We start from the raw sequence: 27,919 nt of genomic DNA on the forward strand, positions 1-27,919 counted from the left end.
CAATTTTATAACTACACAGTTTTTTTGATTAAGTGTAGATATTTTACTTTTGTAAGCTTCTAAGTTGGCTATTTTAAAAACAGCTTTTGAATTTCTTGCATTGATCTCTTCCTCCTCTTCTTCCTCTTGCATGCTTTCTTCTGTATAATTTTGTCGGTCCACAAATAATTGTTCATTGTCATCATTAACATCTGCATTATAATCATCCAAAACAATATCAACAGTCATATCATCATCATCAATCTCCCGGTCCATATCGGACTAGCTACTACTACTTTGCATACCATTGACATTACCGGGGAAATGACAAATGCATGAAGGATTTGGAGTGTGTCCAGTATTAGAATCTAATTTTTTGGTCAAAGTTTTCCAATAATCAATTTGTGCATTCAATAAATCGATTTTACGTTTGCGTTCCTCAATCGCTAAAGACATGAGATAATCATTATTACGATTGTTGTTATGATTATTATTGCTATTACTGTTATGATTATTATTAGTGCTGCTATTATAGGAGTTATTGTTTAATATACTACTGCTATTGCCGTTATTTAATAGTGTATTTTTGGATGTCGTTCCAATATAATTATTGTTATTACTTAATCCAAGCAATAAATTACTGTTGCCATTGGTTAAGTTATGGTTACGTTGTAAAGTTGGCATTTGTGGCGGACTTTGTACGGCACTGAGGCCTAATCCATTGAGTAGCAAACGTTGCGCCGCTTGTTCACTGCTGGTCTGTGTGTTTACACTGTTATTATTGTTAGTGTTACTACTACTGTTTGTGCGGGTAATGCTTAATGAATTGCTGCCATTTTCCAACGCCTTCATATTGGCCATACTACCAATGCTGCCAACACGTATACCACCAACATTTTGTATTGTCACTTCGGGTTTCTGTTGTTGATTATTTTGAGATTGTGCATTGGACTGTGATTCGCGACGTATGTTATGCTGTTGTAATGTTTGTCTTAAGTCTGTTGCAAATATTTCATCGTCTTCTTCTTCTAAGCACACTTCTGGTATATCCTTTGTACTAAGACAGTCATCATCATCATCATCCATATCATGATTTAGGCCGCTTTGTGATTGCTCATTGTCGCTTATATCTTCAGATTTTATAACAATCACATCAGTGTCCATGCCTCCCAAGTTACCTGGAAACTAAACATAGAAAAATGATTAAAAAATTACAAAATACTAGTTTATATTTAATAGATGCTTAAAACTAAAAATATATTTAAATAATTATTATTATTGCGTTAAACATAACTTTAATTTTTTATGGACCCAAAGTAATACTATCCAAATTATCTACGCTTATACGTATTATAATATATTGTATTATTTATATTATATTATTGAAAAATAACATTCAATTCATTCAATATTCGAATAAAAATTCGAATATTTCTTAAGATCACTGATGATAAGTACTTGGTAATACACGAAACAGCTCTGCAAGGTCAGCCAAATTTCAATAAATTAATTAAATTTTTGTTGTTACTTCCACATTGCTGTTCGACCCTTCTATTTTGCAAACTATTTTTGATACGGACATTTTGTGAGTATATGTTTTTTTTAAGTAGAAAAGTGAGGTATACCGGAAATGTTACTTTGGATTTCTATATTTGATGAAGTATCAAATAAAAACTATTACTGATAATAAAACAATCCTTTTTATAAATAAATTGTGTTCTAGCAACCAGGGCTTTGAACTGGAATTGCACTGAAAACCACATAACCGATATAAGTGGTCAGAGTTAATATCAGAACCCAAAGGAAAAAATATATAGGTTTATTTTGATTTAGTTCCATGCAGTTTAGTTCCTGCTTAAAAATGTATTGATAAAATTTTAATAAAGGAAAATTTGCATTTAGGAATTAAAATTCTATCTAAAATGTATATTTCCAACGTTAAAGAAATAGTTTTATATTTGGTAAATATATAATTATTTTACAAACCATTTAATAGACTAAATTATATATAATGCATATAATAGTCGTATTATTAAAGAAATAGCTTACAAAAGTTAATAATATATATCAGATAAAAACTCAATATATAAACAACAATTATTGTTTAAAAAATTTTTATAAACTGAAAAATACACACCAAAAATGTTTTTGGCAAATTCGAGTATTATTCAAATCATTAATTTTATTTATTTTTTATTTAACTTTAAACACAGATTCTATTAAGGTTCCAATTTAAAGTAATAGGTATTTTCCCCAATTTTTGTTAACCTATATATATATATTATTACCTGCGTCTATAATAATAATACATCTGCATAACAATACACTTCTCATTCATGTATGTATATGTATAAATAGTGTAATTTATTAAATCTTTTGTTATATTTGAGTTTTGCTTTATTTATTATTAAATTTAAAAGAAAAAGTAAAACAAATTTTTAATTATTCTCTACATGTAACAATGTATATGCTTCCTTCCAGCTTAAAAGTTATATCCAAAATCATACTAATAAAAAAAATATCTGTATTTGTAAAATATAATATAAATACATTTAAAAACAAATTTGTAGAAGTGTGATGTATATGTATGCTTGAGATACAGTGCTGCGCAAAAGTTTAACACCACCTCAATAATTTTCAATACACTAATTTCAAAGTGAAATAATACGAAAGTTAGTAAGATGTATATTGAAGTCAAAGGATATAATTTTAGATGTTGAAGTGTTCTTAAATTTATGCGAAGTTATTATTTACTTTAAACGTTTTTAGATATAAGATAATTATTATTTTATTTTAATTTTGTGCAATTTATTTAGAAATTTATTTGAAAAATTTATTTTTATTATTTAAAAAATAAATTTGTTGACTCAAAATATTCTCGTACTTTGTCTTATTTCATTTCCAAATTTGTGTAATTAAAATTATTGAGCTGGTCATAAACTTTGGCGCAACACTGTATAGTATATACTCTATTGTTAGATATCAGTTTTGGATATCATTTACTTAAACCATGTGCCTATAACTTGTTGGGTCATAACACATTATTTTACAACATATCTGTACACATATATGTATCACTTGACCCTTTTTCTTTTCATCCACCTTAACTTTTACTTCAATTAAAGTTAAATACAATCGCTAAATAATCAAATTATACGCCTAAAACTATGTATTAAATATTTACTAAAACTGTCAGAATTCTTAATCAGTTGTGTTTATTGAACGCTTATTGGCCTGATTTCCAATGCACGATACGGTAAAAAGCTTATTTCATGGAAAAATATAACTCCACTTGTTGTTATCGCACATTTCAACGCTTACCTCTTAATCAATAAGAAGCCGAAACCCCCTTAACAAAGCTTAAATACATATGTTAACATTTAGGTGTGAATAATTTTATAAAAAAATAAAAAACAAAATTCGATTCAACATACCTTTGTGTCATCAAAATCGTCGTCAAATTTTTGCGGTCGGCTGTTGAAACCCTCGGGAGACATTTGTTCTGATATATATTGTGCGACAGACTCTTGTTGTGACAATGTATTTAATAGATCCATAAATGAGCGATTACCTTTACCCTCACCACATAAATCCTTCTTCAAAAGCAATTTCATATTCTTATATAATTGACGCAACTGCTTTGAGGAACGCTGGTGATAAACTCGTGCATTAAACTCTTTAGCAATTTGACGCCACACTTCATCTTTTTTACGATTCGACTCAGCATCGGTACGTTTATTCTCAATAACATCCTTGTACTGTGCAGCGAATCCTAATACCATATTGCGCTCCCGTTGCGTATAACGGGGAGTTTTCTCCATCTTCATTTCTTTTTTATGTGAAGTTTTAAAACTGCTTTAATCAAACCGAGAAAAAATTGAAAAGGAAAAAAATACTATAAATATTTTGATACTTTAGTTAAACAATTATAGAGAAAATATAACATGACCGATATGCAATAAGGCAAGCCTTATTTTTGACTAAATTCATTTTCAATCAGAGTATATGGGCTGGGCTAGTCTCTGAAGGCGATAATATGCGTTTGCTAGATTGTTAGTTAGGGTTTCGATAAAAGCCCGCTTTGCAACGGTGTTGGTGATTTCGTGTCTGAAATTTGTTTTATTTACGTTTACGTTTGTCGTCGTCGTCGTCACCATCGTCGCCGTCGTCGTAGCCGTTTTTAGTTTGTAAGCACAAAATTATTATTATTTTTTATTTTTTTAATTAATAAAAAGTTGACGAAAAACTCTTAACAATCATAATAAGCACAAACAAACCTAAATTCTACTACAAACAAAATAACGATGGTTAGTGATAACGATTTTTTATGTGATAAGCTTGTTAGAGCTTCACTTAGCTTTGCACTACTAACGCGTATTGATACCGTTGAGCAAACTGTGTAGCAGCTAGCTGAGTTCTAGAACGTCAGCATGATGGCATAAGTTTCAGCTTGAAAGACGGTAGTGCATTTTAAATCAGCAGAAATAGGGCGCCAAATGTTGATTATGTGGAGATTTAGTTCTTGACTTTGAAGACATACTTTGTGATATTAAACACAAAATTTTATTTTATTATTTTTTTTTAAGGAATATCACTGGTGTTAAGCAAATAACAATAAAAATGATGCTTTGTTTCAAAACGGTCAACAACAACGGTATTGCATCTGATTTGAATGGGTTATCTGTTCTTTTTTTATCTGGATTTCTTTTCCTCATCTCGTTATCAGAACAGTCTTGCTCTGTAATGTCAAAATTTGTGCCTAGTAGGAGTAAATATGTGTATATTTATTTGGTTGTGTATATTTGTGTAAAACTATGTTTACGGTATGAATATTAGCTATCGAACGTTAGTTCCCAAATGTCAAACGTTTATATTATCGTTTTGGGTTTACGTTTTGAGTCTATTTATATATCCGTCGTAACAGGTCGTATCATGTCAAACATGAGAAAACATTTTAACATTTTTATACCAAAAACTTATCGATAATGCATTATTTTTAGTGTTTTATTCAAGAAAAGTTATTAAATTAAGCTACTTTTATATACGAAAAAAAATATTTGGTAAATAGATGTAAGTCAAAGTCGATATTTTCCACTAAAGTTAGTAATGTAAGCATGGTTTTACCAAAAAAACTCAATAAAATAGTACAAAAGACATTAAATTGACAATTGTGATATGACTCTTTATATAATATGTCTTTTGTTCATAACCAAAAAAAGCGTAAAATTCCGTGACTATTTATCATATAAGTGTTCAGCATGAGTTTAAAGGTTACTATTTGGTAATTATTTTTGAGACTAAAGACGTTAATTCTATGTTTTGATTAATTACTTATTATTTAATCAATTACGTTCAACAATGGACGAAAAATAAATGACTGCTAAGCTAATAAGAATTTATTGATGTTGAAAAAAGCTACCAATTACCAAATATTGCCCTGAGAATATTTCCCAATTTAAGAACAGAGCGATCACAAGAAAATAAGGAATTTGATGCCAAAAATGTCCATTTGTATGGGTTTGGAAGATCATAATGATCGGCAGGTGATGCTTTGATTATGGCATCATCTGCCATGTCTACTGCAAAAATGTTATGGATATGTAAACGTGTATACACGTCATAATTAAACATATCAGAGTATGTATAAACTATCACAGTAACTCACGAAATATGCAACTATATCATTATCCATACAAAACTGCATGATTTACAACGTTTAAGGTTAACACAGTATCATATAATTAAAATAGAATAGCATCTCCAAAAATTTGTACAATCGGTTTCAATTTGAACATACTTTTCATACAAATCAACGAACAATTCTTAAATTTATCAACTTTTTCTAATGAATCCTTAAGTAACCTGTACATAATTTAAGATTAGAATAGGAAATTTCTCACAAAAGGTTAATAATAACATCCATTTCGCACGAAAAATTGACACAAAACTCCACGTAAAAAAATTTTCAATGTGTATAAACATATTTTTTATACGGAATTTTAATATCAATATTTCTTACGAAATGGATTTTATTACTAAGCAAAAAATCACAGTAAAAAAATTAGACTAGACTAAAATATATCTATGCTCTGTAATATTTGCTACTTTATAGACATGAGTAAAATTGAGGATTAAAATTAGTTTTTATAACAGTTTTTGTTGAAAAGATAATGAAACCAATAATGCAAAATACTTTTCTTCTAACATTTTTTGATATTTTTTATTTTACATAGAACAGAACGGTGAACAGTTAAAGTAAAAAGTCTATGCGTTATTTGTGTATAAGTAATTTTCAATCTGCAGAATTCATTAAGTGTAGCAAACATGAACAATTAAAACGCCAAAATTAATCCTCAAACATTAATCAAATGTGGCATGGTTCATTTAATTCAGTAAACAATTCTAAAACAGATAAACATTTTTTAATGAATTCTCAAAATGCCTGTGTATAATTTAAGATTAGTATTAAAAATTATTCACTAAAGAGTAGTATCAACTTGCATTTTGCACGAAAAATTGACATAAAACTTTAAATAAAAGAAATTTTAATTAGGGACTATGCTATATAGAGCACATCATGATCACATCACACATTTGAAAATGTTTTTAATTTAAGTAAGAAAATTGACGCTAAGAGAATGAGATAAACTTCGATTTAAATTTGTTCACTGTGATGAACCACGTCACCTTGGTCAAAACGGGGTTGTTCTGTAAAATGTTAGCAATATGTTTAACTTACTATTAGAGACATAAGCCAAGGACGACTTAGGTCTGTAATGGCCAACTAAGTAAGTAAGATTTAAAGACACAAAAGTCAATATCTTTTTAATTCACGCATGAAAAAACGTACCAAAATAGTAAAAAAAATGTCTTTTGATCATGATCTGTATATATATATATTTGTACCTGTCTATATAACCTGTCTACATGTTTAAAGTTCACTCTTCGTCAATTTTTTTTTTTTTGTTAACTGAAAACGTCTTCTTTGTTTGAATTAATTACATACTACTTAGCCACGACTGTCTATATAATATAGTCCTAGTACTGTTATGCAATTCTTATGAAAAATAGACACAAAACTCTATGCAAAAAATAATTTTCATTATGTCAACATTTTGTAGTAATTTTTTTTATATGGAGTTTTATGTAAATTCAATTATTATATTAATTTATTATACGAAAATTTTATTGAAATCTTTTTTTAAGAAATCTAATGCCAACTTTTCGTGCGAATTTGATACTGACATCAAATATAAAAAAACCTATAGTGAAGAATTCTGTACTCCATTATTTTCACTGTATTTTCTCAATATATTTTATAGAAAATTTTTCATGATATCTAATGCCAACTCTTCGTGCGAAATTGATGTTAGTGTTAGGTCTGATAAAAAAACCTATAGTGAAGAATCTATAGTCCATTTTTTTTTTCACTGTATTTTCTCAATATATTTTATAGAAATTTTTGTATAATGAAATCTAATGCCAACTCTTCGTGCGAATTTGATGTTAGTGCTAGGTCTAATAAAAAAAAAACTATAGTGAAAAATTCTATATTCCATTTTTTTCACTGTATATGTCACTTAATTGTTCAAATATATCATCAAATTCAAAATATCAACTAATCAATAAAGTGAAAAAATATGCTTTTATTTTATTCATATTAAAAAGGTTTTATGATATTTTTTAATTTACTTAAGAATATTTTTTCTTCCTTTAACTCAGTAGTTGAATACTTGGTGTATTTCTATGTATTGTTGTAGTTTGACACATAAACGTAATCAAGGTTACCATAAAATACATAAGAGAAGGCTTGAAACTGACTTAATTAAAATCGACTCTCTTGTATTAAATGAACAACACAACAATAAAAACCAATTTTGCTATGACATACATATGTTTTAAAATTAAAAAAAAAATAATTATTAATTGTTATATATATGATTTTTTTTTTATACCATAAACTCCAATTTTTCGTACTTTGAAATGATCAATTATTTAAGCGTCGTAAATTTTTTTCAAACTTAATTAACACATTTAAAAATTATTTGCTCTTTTTTTAAATATACGAACTTTTAAGTCTGAATGTCAACCGCCTATGTACTTTTACCTTAAAGCGGTGTCTATTGCACCTGAAGCGTGTTCCAATGAATTCTATATCTAATCTCAAATTAGAGATTAGAACATTAAAAAGTAAGTGTTTGAAAATTATACTACGAAATGTTTGGATTTACACTAATTTTCACTAATATATGCCCACGAAGCGAACTTTTCGAACACATTTATACAAAATACAAACTCACACACGCACATAATAAATATTAACTGATATAAGAACACGTACTGAAGAAGCGGCAACGCGTACGTCCAATGTAGCGTATGACAAATATTAAACTAAATCACATGAAATAGAACTTGAAACACATTTGAGTCAAAGAAAAATTGAGGAAGAACAAAAGCAGAACTTAAAAACGTTATTACACTTCAAGTCAAGATTGACAACAAATAAATTAAAAAGCAACAGAAACAGAAACAAAAAAAAAAAATAAACAAATTCATCGATTACAACAAAAACAGTTTCAACAGCAAATTATGAAATTGCAAGTGCACTTTATGTAAAACAAAAACAAAAACAAAAACAAAAGCAAAACCAACAACAGCACAGTAATAATAACAACAACAACTGAGAATAGATACAGAAAAGTAATGCCAAGCTTTAACGAAAAATTACGAAGTCAAAGACTGTCAAACACGACGTTAAATTAAACGAGCCATGAAGGGGTAGAAACATTAAAATAAAGAACGTTTCTTGTTTTAAGTTCCTCAAGCAGAAACCAATAAAATTATAAAACAAAAAATATTAAAAAAAAAAACAGAAATAACAAATATTCATTCGCAATGAAGACACACACACATAAACACAATTATTATTAGCATTTTTGTTTAAACAGTACTTTCTGTATGTATACAAAATCAACAAAAGTTTGAGATAAGATTAAAACTTAGCAGCTTAATAGTGCTCATACGTACCACCGCCCCCTTGCAGCGTAGCAGACAGCAGACAATATAGGCTGGCTGACTGGCAAGAGAGACAAATGTAACGCTATTTGCAATCAGAAGGAATACCTCGCGTAAAATCATTTAGTTTGAAACTAGAACGAAGCCTGCGCATTTCAAAAGCGCACTCTCTCTCTCTCTTTTGCGTCAAGTATTAAAAACATAATTTACGAAAGACAAGCATAACACATTTAAGTTGAATTTAACCTTATCTTGTGAAATTATCTAAAAATATCTCTATAAATTTGTTTTTTGTTTTTTTTGCTTCGATTTAAGGCTTATTAATATTGATTTTTACCGTTGTTAAATGAGCAACTAAATCACTTTTATATATGTATATATTTTTAAATATACGAGTATATAACTTCAATCAAAATAATTAACTGAATAATAACACCGTACTTAGTTTCAAGCAATCTGTGCGTATTCGTATGTATACAACTTACAACTTAAGTTCAAGCAAAGTTTTTTGAACTATTCTTCAAACTGCAGTTCACCTGTTTATCTCTCAAGGTACTTGCGCCACCCTTCTTCTGCGAAAATAGAACAAAAACAACAATATTAACAGTATAAGAACAACAACACAACAGCACAACAACAACGCTTACGTACACATTAGCTTTTGATTGTTTTTCCAATATCAACCTGGGTAACTAGGGTTTAATGCAGAGCTCCTCTACACATTAAATGTAAGATAATTTTTACTTGAAATTGTTTGTGTATTAAAAATTTTTTTTTGTCTGTGCAACACTAAAAAAAAATAATTCTTTATCTTTATATAAATATATGTATGTGTACATATAGATTCATTTTTATTAAGCTTTTCTTGTTTTAAGTATGTACCGTTTAGTTGGTTTATATGTAAGCGAGTACATACAATTATATATTATAGTATGTATAATACATATACATACTAGCAGCTATCATAACTGGCGCAGGTGAATTTACTGATAAGAATTTATTGTCTCTGATGTGAGTTTTGATATCTGGTAAAGCTTTAACACGCACAAGCCAGTATTTTGTTAAGGCTGAGTACGTTCGATGATTAATGTTGAATTTTTAATAGAAAAAAAAAGTTATTTTCAAACACAAATAAAAACTTATATTGGGTTAATATGTTTCTGATATAGAATCTGTCACAAGAACAATATTGTTTCTTTATAAAATGAAATTATTTTCGTTTAATTTAATTATCTTAAGAATATTAGCAAGAACACTAAATACAATTTTAGTGTATTTAGTGTTCTTGATATTAGTAATGAAACCGATCTCAAAATTTCAGTTAACATTAAAAATATTTTTTAATAAAAGTTTTATATTGACTTATTATGCTTCTAATAATACAGGAATTTAAAAATAATAACTCTTCTTTTTATAAAATGAAGTGAAATTAAAATAATTCAATTTTCTAAAAAATTTTTAGTATTCAAAACCATTTAAATATTTTAGTTAACATAAAAAATATTTTTTAATAAATATATTCAAAATTTAAATTAACATGAAAAACATTTTTTTATAAAAGTTTTATATTGACTTATTATGTTTCTAATAACACAGGATTTAAAAAAAATAACTCTTCTTTTTATAAAATGAAATTCTTTATTAAAATAATTCAATTATCCAAAAATTTTTAGTAATTAAAACCATTTAAAAATTTTAGTTAGCATAAAAAATATTTTTTAATAAATATATTCAAAATTAAAATTAACATGACATATATTTTTTAATAGAAGTTTTTTTTCCAACACAAATAAAAACTTATATTAACTTTTTATGCTTCTGATAATATAGAATCTTCCAAAAAAAATTTTTTTTATTAAATGAAATTGTTTTAATTCAATTTCTTAAAAATATCAGTAATTAAACCATTAAAACTTTCAATTAATATGAAAAATATTTTTTAATAATTATATTCAAAATTTAAATTAACATGAAAAATAATTTTAATAAAAATTTTATATTAAATTTTTATACTTCTGAATCGTCCAAAAAAAAATTTTTTTTTTATAAATTGAAATTATTTTAGTTTAATTTAGTTATCTTAAAAATATCAGTAATTAAAACTATTTCAAAATTTAACTTGACATTAAAAATATTTTTTAATATAAGTTTTGTTTTAAGTTAGTATGCTTCTAATAATATAGAATCTTTCAAAAAAAAATAGTTTTTTATTAAATGAAATTATTTTAGTTTAATTCAATCAATTATCTTAAGAATATTGGTAATTAAAACTATTTTTAAATTTAAATTAAATTAACATGAAAAATAGTTTTTAATAAATATATTTATAATATGTGTATGTATAATTAGAGATTGCGTCTAGTAAAATTTAAAATCGTCGAGGCATATTTATATGCACATTGATATACATTTATATTGCAAAAGCGCAAACAATCGAATTTATATTATTTTTTATTTAGTAGTAGTTTTTACATTAGAATCGATTAAGTAAAAAAATGTATGATCCTTGGGAAAGTTTGGCAGGGTTAGTCACTCACTACGGAAAGAATAATATACATATATGAAGAAGAATACAATAGAATACTACAAGGCTCAAAGTGTTGCAAAATTAAAATTAGAAGTTTCAAATTCGGTATAGAGACATTAAATTCAAATTTTTCTTATTTAGTATATAGGAACCTCTCGAAATTCAGGGAACAACCATGGTCAAGTTTTCCATTTTTTTAAATATATCAAAAACTATATCATAAATATGTAAAAAAAAACACAATTTCGAACACAACATACTTGCATTATATTACTACCATAAGTTTGAGAAACTTTCACAATACTCCACCTACTGCATTTTCCACCCATAAGTTTTAATATTATTTACAATTTTATGAAATTGAGTTTTCGCAAAAATTGGACCAATTTCAAGCCCTTATATAGTTTATGATACTCAATAGTTATTAATGATATATAGAAAATTTTTTAAGTTCAATAAGTGAAAATGTGCAAAAAATTCAGTCACTTTTTTACGGACTTTATTATTTTTATATACTTTGTTATACCCCAAAATTATATTCAAGCTTTTCTATAAAACTTATCTTACTAATAGCCAGCCAAATGTTAACGCTTTACTAATAATAAAAAATTGTCGGTTACACTCTATAGGTATTTACTATTTCAGGTGCCAGAAATTACACAAAAATTATGCAAAATATAATCTTTAATAAACTTTATATATGTTGACAAAAAAACCAAAAATTCTTTTATAAGTATTTAATTTATTTATATTTCAAATTATAAAAAAATCGGTTAATTAACAACGAACTAATCTCACATTCTGTTGAGACTCACGGCCCGCAGTAAGGCCATACCCAACTTGCTAATTGTTGAAGTTGAATTACAATCAATTAGCTATACAAACAATATTAAGGGCTTCGGACATATTCCAGGACGTCCGTCTGAACATAATGTGCGAAAAGAAATTCCATCTCAAAAAGTATATGCAAGGAAATTTTTATTAGACCAAAAACAGAATAAACAACAGCATTAGAACTATTAGCTGAAAAAATTAGTAGACTTTAAGATAGAGAAGAAACCTTATTAATATTTAGACTAGACACAGTTCAAAATTTTAGACTCGAAATAAGACTTTTTTATACAATATATTATAACTTATTTCAAAAATCCAGTTATATGATATATGATTGTCGATTAAATATAACAACAATCTGCTTATATCACAATTTATATTACCATAATCGCTTTAACTTGAACGTACTAATGCTCTATATTGCTTAAATATTTTAAACAAAGTAAGTAACAAAAACTATATTTATTTAAATATTTTGTTTAAATTGGCTAAGGAAAAAAAATGTTACAAAACCCTGATTGATACCCTGATAGTACACTTTTTTGCTCAGATACGCGCATTGTAGCTTCTTGAGACTTAGTATAAACCCCGGCTGGATCAAGAAGAGAAGACGTCCAAAGCCAACATGGAAGCGAACAGTATTCACAGAAACATTGAAATACCTAGTTTAACGAGTTTGTATACATAGTAAGGAATAAAGACAACTGGAAACTTTTTGTAGAAAGACTAAGTTCTTAAATATACAATCAAGAAATTTGAAACATGTCATTATAATAATACTTCTTTTGCTCACTATGCGTAAGAACTAAAAAGTCTAACGACCCAAACATTTCTGACACGACTCTGTTAAAATGATTCACGTTAATTATGGAGATCATTTTATGTAATATCTCAAACAATAATGAAATGTGGATATACTCCGGAGACTAAAGAATAAATAAAATAATATATCGAATAATTTAAAAGGACTTAAAAAAGAGAAAACTGCTGGAAATGCTGTGGCTATTATATTTTAAAATGAAGGGAGACCCTGTAAGTGATTGGTAACAACCATGTTATGGAAATACACTGGATGAATTTAATGTTGTCACCCAGAAATATTTCTATTTGTAAAAGCAAACACATCTGATTTGCCAAGATAATACACAGATTATATCCACTATAATTGGGTATTTTGAAGACCTTCATACAAGAAAAATTAGAAAGATTAATGTGTTAAGAAGAGATTGTATCGTTGTGATACTTATCTTTTTTTTTGTCTAAGTATTTGTAAAATATATATCTGCAACTACTTTTAGATACAATATGCTAGAGAATCTTTACATTGAAAACATTAACCACTTATTTAAAGTCACAATTTTCGTTGGTATTCCAGAGAACACTTATTTATATTAATAAACAGTAAACTACATTGAATAATGACATTTTTCATAAAAATTTTAGTTCAGGTCTAAAATTCATAAAATCACAATTTTGTCATTGTTGAAAGGTAGAAGTATTATGAAAAAATTGCGTCACAAGTGACAGAAATATTATCAATGACTGATTAAAAAGGTGATTTATTTTCTTTAATACATCTATAATGAATATAATACTGAATACTGTATATATAATGACTACATATACTTCCATTTTCTTTTACTATTTGTGAAACAATTCAATTTGTAGTTTGCTTTATTTTATAAAAATATAATTTTATTAATTTTCTATAGATTATTTAGCTGTAAATCAACTTCAAGATAGAAAAATGTGAGGTATATATTATTATGAATTATATGCCCATATAGTATGCGTCTTATATTATTATTAACATATAATGAAATGATACAGAATTTCATCGAAGATGCCTAATAAAGTGATAGTAATAATGTTTATTGAAATAAACAAATAGCATTTATTGTAAAAAACGTAGAGTTGTATTTAAATGTTGTATATAGCGTATTTAATGAGATAATTCTGCAGAACTAATTGGTTTATGATAGATACAATTGGTTTGAGAAAGATATAATTGGTATGTGTCAGACATAATTGGTTTGTGCCTGATCTAATAAGTTGTGTAAAATGAAGTTAAACAGAACAAAAATAAAATTGTATGTTTCACTTAGGATTGATTTCACAGTAGTAACGTAAGTCCTAAAACTGTTACAGGTATTAAGTATAGATTTAAACGTGAGCTTAAACAGTTTTAAGATTAAATTATTACTGAGACAACCGCCCTGATTGTTATGAATCGAAATGATCAGATTATAGTATTGAATATTATCAAAAGTCAATGTCAGTTGTATTGTACTGTAAATGTAAAACTTTAGATTAGCACTACCACTGTTAATGATAATTGTTAATGGAATTGCTGTATAGTTATAACTCATGTGAGATTAATTATATTTTACATATGCTTATATTTATATACTTATATTTTTATATGGATTACTTCTGTGGAATGATTTTTTCGACAAAAATATGTGGTAATGCTTCAACTACTGTTTTATTATTATGGCCGCGATCATTAATAACGACAGAGTCACTAGTGAAATTGGTGTTAAAGATTTTTAACTTTAAAAACAGATTTAAATTTACAATACAAACTGCAATTTACGAATCCATGAACGAATCTCAATCAGCTAACTAAGCAATTCTAAGCGGTCTTGTTTATAATAATAATAAAATATGTCATTTTATGTATAAAGAGAAATATTTTTTGGATCACAAGACATCTTTCATTAGAAATTTATTAGTATGCAAATCTAAGAATAATTATAAATTTAATAATATAGTATATATAAAAAGTAATTTAAGACAGTTCACGTAAACAAACACATGAACAGATTCTTTGAAACTGATTTAGCACATTCGTTAGAATGACCGAATCATTCTACTATATCTTACAAATACACTGAACTATTAAAATACAGTTTATATATATATATTAACCGAATATATAAAGACTTAACACCATCACTAGTAAAGGAATATATAGCTGACATAACACATATTAAAAATATCACCTGGATACTCAAAGCAAGAAGTAGCATGATACAGCTAAATGGAAACAGATTTGATATATATACGAATAGATCTGCGCTCTGTAGTATGTGTAATTTAGATGAGACTGAAGATATTGTGCATTTTCTAGGCCGTTGTCCTATTCTACAAGAGTTTCGATTAGTTTACTTTAGTAAAGCTATGTTATTCTATCTTATGAAAACATTATAAATATTTTAAACGGTTCTGAGGTAGAATATGTAAAAGTAGCAGAATATGTAAAAAATTGTATAGCATATCGGTCTTATTTAATATCAGAATATAATAATTAATATATAGTTTATAGCTCATCTATCATTTATAATGTGTATACACTAGTTTATTCTTATACTCACTATTATACAACTATTTTTAATACTACTATTAGACTATAAGTCGACGGACGACATTGTGTCACAGTCGCTATTTTAATTATATTTATTTTTATATTTATTTATATATTAATTTAAGATACATCATACTGTAAAAATGAAATTTAAAATGAAAATAAATATACATACATACATATATATTAAGTGCGTGATTTAAACAATATAAGATTTATATAATTTCTTAACTTTCTTTCTTTCAAAATTTCTTTTAGAAAGGAAATTATATTGGTGAATACAGTTACTATTTTAAGCAATGGCTTTAAAATAAATTCTTAAGAGAAAATATTTATTTTAATTATTTATTTTTTAAATTTAGTTGTTGTACAAAATAATATACAAATGAACACTACTAAAATTTGGATCGTTTTGATTTCAATATAAACATTTCAATATAGCCGACGTATAAGTTTATTGTTTAGATACAAGTTCTTGTATTGGAAGCTATTGCATATGTCAAGATTTAGTATTATTATCAATTTTTAATATTATTATCAATTTAATATTAAAAGAATTAGAGTCCATTTTAGAGTTTGGGGATTCAACAAAGGCCTCTCAATTATTTTTTATCGTTATAAAAAATAATAACGATCGTATATCTACCTAAACGATTTGTCATATACAGAGTGCAAAGACTATATCTTTAATTCTACTTTATAGTAGATTGTTCGTGAGTTCGCAGTGAATACTTAATGAAACTGCTTCAATTTAACTACGACATTAGCAGATGATTCGGCAACATATTGTTATATATAAAAGTCTAATATTTGTTAATATTAATATGCAATATGTATAATGTACATAATACTGAAAATATATCATAAAAAAAAATAAAGTTTGTCCCTTTAATATTTAAAAATTAATTGCTTTGATAGCATACTTTTTCTAAATTTAAATATTGAAAAACTGTTTTAACCAAATATAATACTAGTTAGCAGCATAAATGTGCACTTTATATCACTTTTTTCCCATATGACCCATAAAACTCGAATACGGATTAAGAAAATTTTGTTTGAATTGGTTTTCGAAATACTTTTTAAATTCTTTTTTCTGGGGACAATATCTCTTAGAATTATCTTAAGAAAATTAATCTCAAATATCTGATAGGTAATATACTTTGTCTAACAATTTGAAAAAATTTAAATATAGACACTTTCTTTCTTTTGGTTATAACTTCGGTATTGTTCGTAGATTTTTAATTTAAATAATAAGAAACTAAACTTTTTAGGTTGACTTAGCGATAGAATAATTTTCGATTTTTATTTTTACGCAAAAAATGGACTTTTATCATATATATATAATGACGTTTCTCATATATATAATAGCTCACAACATTTAAACTACTAAACTAATTGAAAAAAAATGTCATTATTTTATTATTTAAGACTCGATTTCCTTAAAATTGACATTTTATGTGATGTCCTTACAATCGGACGTCTTTAACTCAAGACATGAAAAGCGAATATACATACAGTATGTATTAGATTAAGAATGAATGATGTTTGAATGATAGGGATATACTTAATTTAGAATGTCTGAATACTAATTTTTTCTTGCTTTTTTTTTTTTGAAAATTTTTGAAACAACCATTATTTCGGTTATTAGCAATTTTACGAACTCTTTTGAATACATCTAGATTTTAATATTTAATATAAGGTTTTGAAAGCATCAAATCTTTTAATTTAAGAAGATATTTTACATAATTTTATACTTTTTTAGAATCTCTTTATAAACTTTCAAATATCTGCAAACATTATTTTTTTTTTCAAGAAAATTATAAGCTACTATACGAGTATTAAATTAACTTATAAGAGATCCACCGGTAGGTAATACATCCAACTAGACCAATATATAATCCAATTTTATTCAAATTTGTTTTTATTTTTATTTAAGAAAATATTTTATGATCCTTTAAAATAAACGGTTTCAGTGTACCAGTATAAAGTGTACTTGCTATAAAGTAGAGAATTTTTTTTTGTAAAATTTTAATTTTGTTAATTTTAAATTATAAAATAATATTAATACTTTACTGGTTTATTTGAAATTATTTACATATTGCGTAATCGGATCGATTTCAAGCACTTGCAACTTAAAATGTAAATTCAGCATTGCGCACTTTTGTATTTAAAGAGCCAATAAAGACTTTCCAAAAATAATGACTCAGGCCTTTTTTAAAATTAGAAAATTAGAAAATTTTGTACAGACTTAGAAAACGCGATGTGAATTTCGAAAATTCACAATTTTTGTTCTTTTATATTTTTTTTTTTATTTGTTATTTCTAAAATCACATAAGTATACATATATATATACATATATATATGTAAAAAAAAAAAAACTTTAAATCGGTTCTTCATTATCCACACTTACCTTAGTGGGGAGTTAGTGCTGATGGCACTGTTATAAGGATCACTTAAATCAGCCACTTTGTTAATAATACAATTTTTCTTGTTCTACAGTAATCTTATTTTGGTACGCGCGTTCCGTTAAAAAAGATCAAAGTTGAAGATACAACCGAAAAAAACTGAGGAAAATTTTTCACATTTAACAAGCGATCGAACATATGAAGAAGCTAACGCTTTAAACCTTGGACTAAAATTAAATTAAAATGAAATCACGCCAAGAAGCTGTAGCCAAAAATACGAGATCTAAAGTAGAATAGAATCTATGGCCAAAGCGATTTGTCTCAGAGAATATCTGTGTAGCATGCGGAGTGCGCGAGAATAGCAGGAGGAGAAGCCGTACTAGCACCGAACTAAAGGTAACAGAAGCGCAGAGTATGAATGGATAAAAATCAATTTCAAAAGTCTGATTCTCGACAATTGCAACGACGCCGTATATTCAGAGATGGTGATGTGTGCCGTACGAAATTATGGGGTGTATAGTATCTTTGTGTACGAGTGTATCTGTGTGTGCTGTATAAATCGTTGTTTATCTTTAAAATTGTATTTATTCTCAGTGAAACACTGCTTGGACGTTGCCTGTTGAATGGTTCAGAATATAAAGAATCAAGTCATATGCTTTTGGTTCAATGTTGCTACGAATTTTTTTGTTGTGTCTGTTTACGATAATGATGCTGCAAATGATGAACAAGATAATGATTATGATGATGTTGATGTTGATGTTGAAGATATTAGTGCTGCATAGCAAAGACACAAAGACAGATACAAAGATATTGGAGACGTACTTGTGCTATTTTTATCAGTTCGATATAGATTCGAGTAGCTTAGGAGAAGCAAAATTATTGCATAGCATAAAATAAGCAAATTCAAAGGAAAACGTTTTCGAAAACACGGAACTAAACACAACCCGCAGATACAAGATACCGAATGAATACTGAATTACAGAAGCCAACTCAAGTTGTGTGTGAGCGCGGCGCGGCAATGATGTAAAATTAAAATTTTATATAAATTTTATTCGTTATATGAAAACGTAAGTGCAACAAAAATATACAAAGATTTTTATTTGATTTGGTTTACACAATTTAGTAGGAGCGAGTAAGATCATTTTTTTCGTGAAAAATAAAAGAGGCTAAATTGAGAAAAGAAAACAGATTTTTGGTATCAAGAATAACTTTGAATACTCAGTAGACAAAAAAAAAAACGTTTATATATACTATAAATATATAAATTAATTTTTGTTTTTTAATAATTAAATCGCAAAAGTAAATATATATATATATATGCGGTACAAATAATTCATGCAAATTTTTAAATTATTTTTGGATAATTACTCGAACATTTTTAAAATTATTTATTTAGACTGATTTTGTAAATCTTTTTTAATGTCCAATAAATGGATGATAAAAATTTGTTAAAATCGGTTTATTAAAATTTTTAATATTATTTTTTAATACATTAGTATCTAAGAATAGTGACTACTACTTAATACTACACTTGTATGTAGTACTAACTTAACTAACTTAAGGAGTAATACCAGGAGACAGAAATCATAGTTACTTATTTGTTAATATTAGTTCGGTATGGATTTTTGATGTAATATTAATCAAATATACAAATTGATTTCAAAAATTATTAAAATTATAAACTTATTACAGTAATTTAATCTTAAATTCATAGTTTTAAATTACAAAGTTATTAGAAAATTTGTATCGAGAAATTATAGATTTCTTTGAAACCACCGATAAATTTATTTTGGGGGTAGTTACATCCATTGTATAATAACGTGAAACACCTTTCTAGACTTGATCTTTATTTAAAACATATTTCTAAATATTATCATTTATATTGAAGGAAGACATTCCATTGAAAAGCTAGCCATAAGGGGGAAACTTTATAATAGCAATTAGAAAAAATATAAAGAATTTATGGATTAAGCCACGAAAAAAATAATTCGGAAGTTGAGCTATCCAAATTATGGATGATAATGTGAATGATTAAGAAATGTTGAATTGTTACAATTATAACAAATTTGTTCAAATGAAAGCAAAAACATCGTAGACATTTTTTTCGAGAACAAATATCTATTTAAGCAGCAAACTACATTCCATTACCCCATTTGTAGGTAGACAACATCAACGCATGAATAATTGTAATTAAGTAATGTATTGCATTTAACTTTACTTTACTGTCATCCCTCACACTAGATTACCTATTAACACTCTTCATCATAGCTTTGGATTGAGTCGTTGGTATTAATTGAAGATTAAACGGTTCTGATGAAGATCTTGCATTGGGTAATAACATTGTATTACTATTTCAGAGACGTGAACAGTTGCAGCCCAAGCTATATAATCTGTTTACTGAGTCGGCGAAAATAGGGCTAAAAATGAATATCACTAAAACGATATCTACTTGAATTATACCATCCAACAATACCAGGTTGAAGCCGAAATAGACGTACGAAATTGTATATAAAAAGTTCAGGAAAAGGTAGCGTTTGTAAGGACCTTAATATAAACAGGAATAAATTGTCATTAATAAGTTTTTAACTGAATATATAAAAAATCATATGATTATCTATGAATATAAAAAATGCCGAAATTTGATTTAAATAAAGGTAATTCTGAAGATTCTGAATAAAAACTTAAAAGGGAAAACACAGAACTGGATTTAGAATAATTTGTAATTTTTGTCAGTAATTTGTAATTTAATTGTTGAGAGTATAAATATGGATAAGGATGTAAAATTTCATAACGATTTGCAAGCCTGAACACAAGAAATATTGACGTCTAAACTAAAAATATTTACATAAATAGATACTCTTTAGAAAGGACATGTTAATTATGCGGCAAGAGCATTAAAATTTCAGTGACATGAAATAAATGTAACTGAAATATTGTTGTTGAAAAAAGTTACTATCCAAACAATTATTTTTATTTTTGCTTATATAAATCTGAATTTTATATACTCTGTTAAAAAGAGAATTTCTATACTGTAAAAATTTGATAATTTATCGATTTTAATACAAAACGATTAAATGAAATTTACAGGCCATCCAGTTCCAAGATCTAGACATTAGTTACATAAGATGCTTTACATCTTACATAAGATAAGATTACATGAGATCTTTATAATTCTTACGATAGTAATATTAAATATAACTCTTAACATGAAAGTATTTATTGTTTGAAGTCTGAACAAATTACGCATCTTAGGTCTTACATTTAAGATCCGAATCATACAATATTAGTGAATCCAATCTAAAATTTCTTACATTATGGAATTTTTACGATTGACTTAATAAAACTTGTAAGAGATGACATTAAAACCAGATGATTAACTAAATATGGAGAGGTAAGATAAGTGCCCCAATTTATTACAATTATTTGGGTTCTAATAGTTTTCAAAACTGTTAATACATAAAATAATAATGGAAATAACATAAAAAATAAAATTTTTGTTGTTGTATTTTCACCACTGTTCGAAAAAACCTCTTTATAAAATATTAATAATAAAACCTGATGAAAGCAATTAATAACTACTTAATACTTCTTTTCTCAATTTCATTTAGAATAATTAAATGGATCGCAAAAAATGGGCTGTTACATAAGAACAATATGCACAAATATTACTACCCTAATGCCGCAATAAAATATATCAACATACCCAGAGGACTTGGAGGCAGAGAAATAACAACTTAATAGGTGCTTCATCAACGGCATATGTATAAATCAAGTTTTTTCTTCTATAATAGTTCTTAGACATCTATTTTATAAACATTATCATACAACCAGATGATAACCTCACATCACTAAACCTAAAAAACAGTTCTCTCATCAACCAACCATCATTAGAACGATACAAGAGTATGAGTAAAATATTACATAAAATATATTTAAATAAAATAGACAAGTAAAACATAGACAAAACCAATGGTTATAAATGGATTATGATAGACTCAATGTTCCCAACACAAATTTATTATATATTTTTAGCAATACGAAATTAGATAGTAATTACTGGAAAATGTACAAGATATATCCAACAAGCCCCCTTATAATAAACGAAATATGCTTGATATGCATCTGAAGACTAATAACGCAAAATATAAGGAAAAGCACGATTGCATATCCATAATTCTATATATTAACATTATCAAACAGTGAAAAACACTGAGAACATCACACAAAATATTATAATTACGATCCAAAACGCATATTCAGCACAAGCTAGTACATAATCTACTAAAACAATTTAATATTAACAAACGCAGAAAAAACATATTACAGGCCGAATATATGATCACCATGAACACACAACAAAAGATAACACTAAATTATCTACTGGATAATAGTAGTAACTATAATATAATACTGGATATATGTATGTAACAAACATAACATACATACTGGATATATAGTATAGATATATACTATATATATATCTATAGATATATACTATATATATTCTATATATATATCTATAGATATATACTATATATATATCTATAGATATATACTATATATATATATCTATAGATATATACTATATATTATCTATAGATAGTATACCTATCCTATAGATATGACTACTATAGTATATATATTATATATATATATATATATAATATATCTATATATATATCTGTAGATATATACTGTATAAATATCTATAGATATACATATATATATAATCACATTGGATAGCAATATAAGAGGAATATACAACATTAAAAATAATAAATATCAACAACTAGCACAGTTGTTGTGGGCCAAAACCTCACAATAATCAATATAATACCAATAATAAATAGTTAACGAGAACAATGCCAACAATAAAAGGAATTATAGATATCAATCTTACAAAACATGTAGGTATAGAAATTCACAAAAGCAGTATTAATAAAATCAACCAACTTATTCAGAGAGTACCTCTCTCTCTGATAAGAATTTATAGCTTATAATATATTCACACAGAACCTATTTCCTTGTTCTATTTCTCTAAAACCCAAGAAGCTGAAATACCAGACGAACGACTGTGAGAAATTCTAATAATAATCATAATATGCCAAAGCTTGATTGATTAAAGTTACAATACAATTTTTATCTAAAATAGTAATAATGTAATTGGTTCTGATAATAAAATAATTTTATTTACTATGTATATATGTATATATACTTAATATTTAATATAATTTCTTTCAATATACTTCAGTATAGAAGTATCTTAAGTTAATAGGCATTAAAAAGTTTACCTAAAATGTTAGGTGATCTATTCGTAGTATATTGAAAAAATGTTTAAAGAATTTTTGTTAAATTTATTTTAGTCAACGAGCTTTGAACTATATTTAGGTCAGAATTTGTGGGGCTAAAGTTTAAGCAATGAAATATTCAAAGCATTTGTTTCCATTTGTTCTTCCAACAAAAATAAGACTTTTCTTCAAGGTGTTTCAGAACTAAAATGAAATATTTTTTATACGTGAAATACACAAAATCGAGTAAATTAAACTTTTAAGCCCCTAATGCGCTGCTCTCCCCTCTTCCTGTTTGCAATGTTTCATTGCTACTCAATGTTGTATCTTCGTACAATATATAAGTTGTGTTGTCTTACAGTGAAAACTTCGAGGTGCAAACCGCGCTCTCCCATCCTCAGAACCGAAACGTCGACATCAACGTCGATAATTAAAAGTTTTAGCAAAAATAATTTTGAACTGCGAGAGCGAGCGTCTGTTTCGAATCTAAACATAAATTTTCCGTAGTTGCATGCCGATTTGTGCTTGTGAAATTTGTGATTATTGTGATTATTGTGATTATAGAATGCCCGCTCCTGTGTGCTCTCGACGTATTCAAGTATTTATTTCATGTTTTAAAAATAAAATCTCGTTGGCCACATATTTTCACTTGCCTTCATTGCTAAGCGAGTGACTGATCGTGTTTTTAAGTTGAATTTCCTTAGATTTTCTTGAGATGCTGTGCTTTAAGAAATGCCGAATTTTCATTTGGCTGTGGCTATGGTTGTGCTCTGCTTTCGATTCTTTTTTTATTCCCAAATTTAATTTTGAAACGAAACCAAACAGAATTCGTAAGCAGCGGTGCAAATGTGTTGCCTAGATGCGTCATTTTATGATGGAAAATAACAACAAAAGCAATTAATAAACAAAAATAAAAAATATATATAATAAAATCGAACAAAAAGAAAAGGTATTCGTTTTCATCATGTAAACATCTGAGTTCTTCTTTTGCGCACTTGAATGCGCGCCCAAGTTTCTGAATTTTCCAACCGACGAATCCGATTCCGTGCGTTATGAAGCAATTCCACGTTTGCTATCCGTTGGCTTCAAATTCATTCGAGTTGAGTTCAACTTTATTTTTAGATATGTCGGTGCTCATATTTTCCTGTTTTTCTTCACTAGTAAACATTTTTTCTTTTTGGCTTGTTTAATTTTATTTTAATGGTTTAAATCCTATTTAAAGGTAATTGAACCCATTCTTAAAATATCTCGGAAACTCTGTGTTTCAAAGTTTCATATCTTAAGCACAATTCTATTTAGATATTTAAATAAAAACGATGATCTACAGATTATATTTTATATTTAACTTAAAATTAAAGAACAGGGGCTTACAATTTAAATTTTTAATTAGATTTCAATTTAAAAAGTAGTTGTTTTACTTTACCCAGATAGTATAGAAAAAGTACCAGAAGCTTGTACCCTTCTCTTATCGAAAGACTGGATGTTTCACTTTACACAGATAGTATCGATAAAGTACTAGAACTCTTCTCTTATCGAAATATTAATAATAAATAAAAATCAGAAGGCTTGAACCCTTCATAGTATCGAAAAAGTATTAGAATCTTTTTCTTATCGAAAGATTATTAATAAATAAAAATCAAACGGCTTAAACCCTTCTCTTATCTATTTTTATTAATAATAAATAAAAATCAGAAGGCTTGATAAATAGTATCACTTCATTGTAAAATTTAAAATTACAAATGTAAAAGAAGATTCATACTCTATATGTATTTAGTATATATATTTTTTGTGTAATAAAACATGTTAAGGGAGGTTTTTCGAACGTTAATGAAATGCAACAACAAAATTTTATTTTTAATTAATTGTATTTCTGATTGACCATACAGTTGTTTCGACTATTGTCAAATATCCAAACTCAGTGGTCTTTTGTAATTAATTCTTATATTTAATTATAGGTAAATATTTATTTGACACTACCAAGGACCAACGGTTAAACTCATACCCGGCCAAATTTGAAGCTCAGAATCGGTTTTCATTAGTAAACTGATTCAAAGTTGAACACTATTGTTCGAAAAACCACTCTTCTAAATTCAATCTTAGTTTTTTGGAATTATTTCTTATATTTAATTATTCGTAAATAATTTTTTTTGACTCTACAAGTACCAAGGGTTGAACTCGTACCCTGTCAAATTCGAAGCTAAGAGTCAGTGTTCATTTTTGCAATACTCGAAATGGTGAGTCAAATAATTAAATAATAAAATTATGTTGTTGTAATTCACTACTGTTCGGAAAACTTCTCTATGAAATACAATAGTTTCTATTAAGAAAACTGCTAACTGCACTAAAGAAAAGAAAAATATGAAAATAGTTTCGCAAAAAATTTCTGCATAAATCCTTTAGTGTTATAAAATATTTTATAATTGAAGGAGCTGCTCATAAGAAACCACAACTTTTTCATCACTTTTATTTTCTTCATGTAACATATAAATGTCACATCGGTAGAATTTCTCATGTTTTCAAGCAATCCAGTTCAGTTAAGCTTTTACAATCTTGAAATTAAAAACTATTAAAATTAGGTTTATTACGTCCTACTTGAAAGGCACGACGTAGAATACCATTAAGGGGTTTCTAAATATAAGAAGGATTTAGGATTTTTACTGCTATATTTTGTGCATATATCAAGGTTCCATTAGGTTTTAAATTCGTACTTTATTTAACCCATAGGTCATATTCACCTATAGGTACTACATTATATTAAGTAAAAATAGTTGAACTAAAAATTAATGAAATGCTATCATTAAGTCTCTATCATAGGAAGATAAAATAAAATTTAAGAAAGAATAATTTAATAAAGCATCAAATTGATTAATAGCATTCTACCATAATAATAAGTAAAAAACATACATTGTCTGGTTACTAAATGCATCTCTGTAGGTGACTATCTGACTTCGGAAACAATAAGTTAATTGATTTCAATAATGTTTAGATATAAAGTTTATAAGCTTAAATAATATAAGCAAATTATTTATTTAATTGACAAATTTTTGACTCTAATTTGATTAAAGATCGATTTTCTGCAATATTAATGGGATCAAAACAGCTTCATTCTAACAAAAACTAAAACAACCGTTCTATTGGATAATGACAACCAATGATGATAACTGGTCTATTGATTGAAGATAATTTAGACTATAAGAAGTACTTTTCTCGTCATAATACTACAGAGAAATTTATTAGAATGCTGGCTTAATGATAGAATTTTGGGTTGGGAGACTATTTCCGAATAAAATGAATAATGTCCTTAATGCATATATAAGGGAAGCCGGAAAGACATTTCGAAAAGAAGAAACGTTTGGTTGATTTATGACTTCTGACGAATTTCAACCGTTGATAAAGTAGATGAGCAATATTTTCCTCTTTCCAGAACTTGACAGTAGTCATTTAAAGAAGCTACCATTAGTCGGCATTTAGTTTTACAACGTAAATGATATTTTAATTTGAACTTGAGTTTAATTTACAAAAGGTTATTAAAAAAGGATTTAAATTAGATTTACTTTATTTTACAAATTAAATAAATTTTAAATTATTTTAAAATTAGCTTAGTTACCAAGCAAAAACTTTAGAAAAATAACCTTATACCAAAAAATTAATAATTTAATATTTACCTGTTTTCGTTATCGAGAAAATCACTTGGAGAAGTTGCAGGACTAGGAATTAGTTTACAGCCCTCTATCAAGGTCGAATGCAATACTGTACCAGTCTCAATATTCAAAGTCATATTTAAACCAGATGCTAGGACTAGAATAGATTAGCAGTTTTAAAAAATTAAAACATTTATATTCTTTATCTGTTATTGAATTTGAGATGTGGCACTGTAGTGTAATTTCAGAAAACGGATATTAGCTGACAAACATATCAACCTACAAAAAGTTAAAATATTACTTTTACTTTATATTTTAAAAATTATTATTAAAAATCAAAATGGTTTCAATGAAATGTAAATATTAAAGACAAGATGTACTGCAACTTTGACGTAACAGTTGTAAAGATACTTTTGAGTGTAAGTTAAAATTAATAATAGATAAATTAATAATGCACATTTCTTTTTTTGAAATTAAGGATGTTTTTAATTTGTTAATATCTACACCTATATAAGTTACTTTAAAACTCAAGAACTATTATTCAAATAGTTTGTTTTTTGACACTAGGACTGTTCTTTCAAAAAATATAATATATATAATCTTTATTTTTTAGCTATAATGCAATCCAATCAATTAAAACACTAGAGCAACTGAAATTTAAAAGAAACTTAATGATTATATATTAGAATAAAAACATTTGTAATTGCAAAGAATATGACAGTTAAAATTATAAGTCTTCATAATTAAAGTATTTAGTTTATAATTGTTACCTATATATGTAATTGCAACTCGGAGCTAACAGTTTTTATTGATAGGAATTATATATTGTAATATTTGAAAAACTATATATTCCAGAAATAAAT

General features: G+C 26.6%; 2 protein-coding genes across 3 annotated transcripts in view; one reads left to right on the top strand and one right to left on the bottom strand.

The window, feature by feature from the left end:
* LOC119669549 (hybrid signal transduction histidine kinase A-like) lies at positions 1-27,330 on the bottom strand. Of its 2 annotated transcripts, none has more exons than XM_038079482.1 (3): positions 27,081-27,330; positions 3,414-3,834; positions 1-1,164 (listed from the first exon to the last, which is right to left on the bottom strand). In XM_038079482.1, exons 1-3 carry the CDS (start codon positions 27,191-27,193, stop codon positions 262-264), a joined length of 1,437 nt encoding a protein of 478 aa, XP_037935410.1. In that variant the 5' UTR covers positions 27,194-27,330; the 3' UTR covers positions 1-261. The 2 variants fall into 2 exon arrangements, with proteins under 2 accessions (XP_037935410.1, XP_037935411.1); XM_038079483.1 differs by lacking the exon at positions 27,081-27,330 and adding an exon at positions 18,133-19,130 and having other exon boundaries at positions 3,414-3,831.
* Positions 1-27,919, top strand: part of LOC119666533 (serine-rich adhesin for platelets-like) — a 378,359-nt gene that overhangs the window by 198,276 nt on the left and 152,164 nt on the right. The window lies entirely within an intron of this gene.

The sequence above is a fragment of the Teleopsis dalmanni genome, chromosome 1 (assembly GCF_002237135.1).
Source record: "Teleopsis dalmanni isolate 2A chromosome 1, ASM223713v2, whole genome shotgun sequence".
Taxonomy (NCBI): Eukaryota; Metazoa; Arthropoda; class Insecta; order Diptera; family Diopsidae; genus Teleopsis; species Teleopsis dalmanni.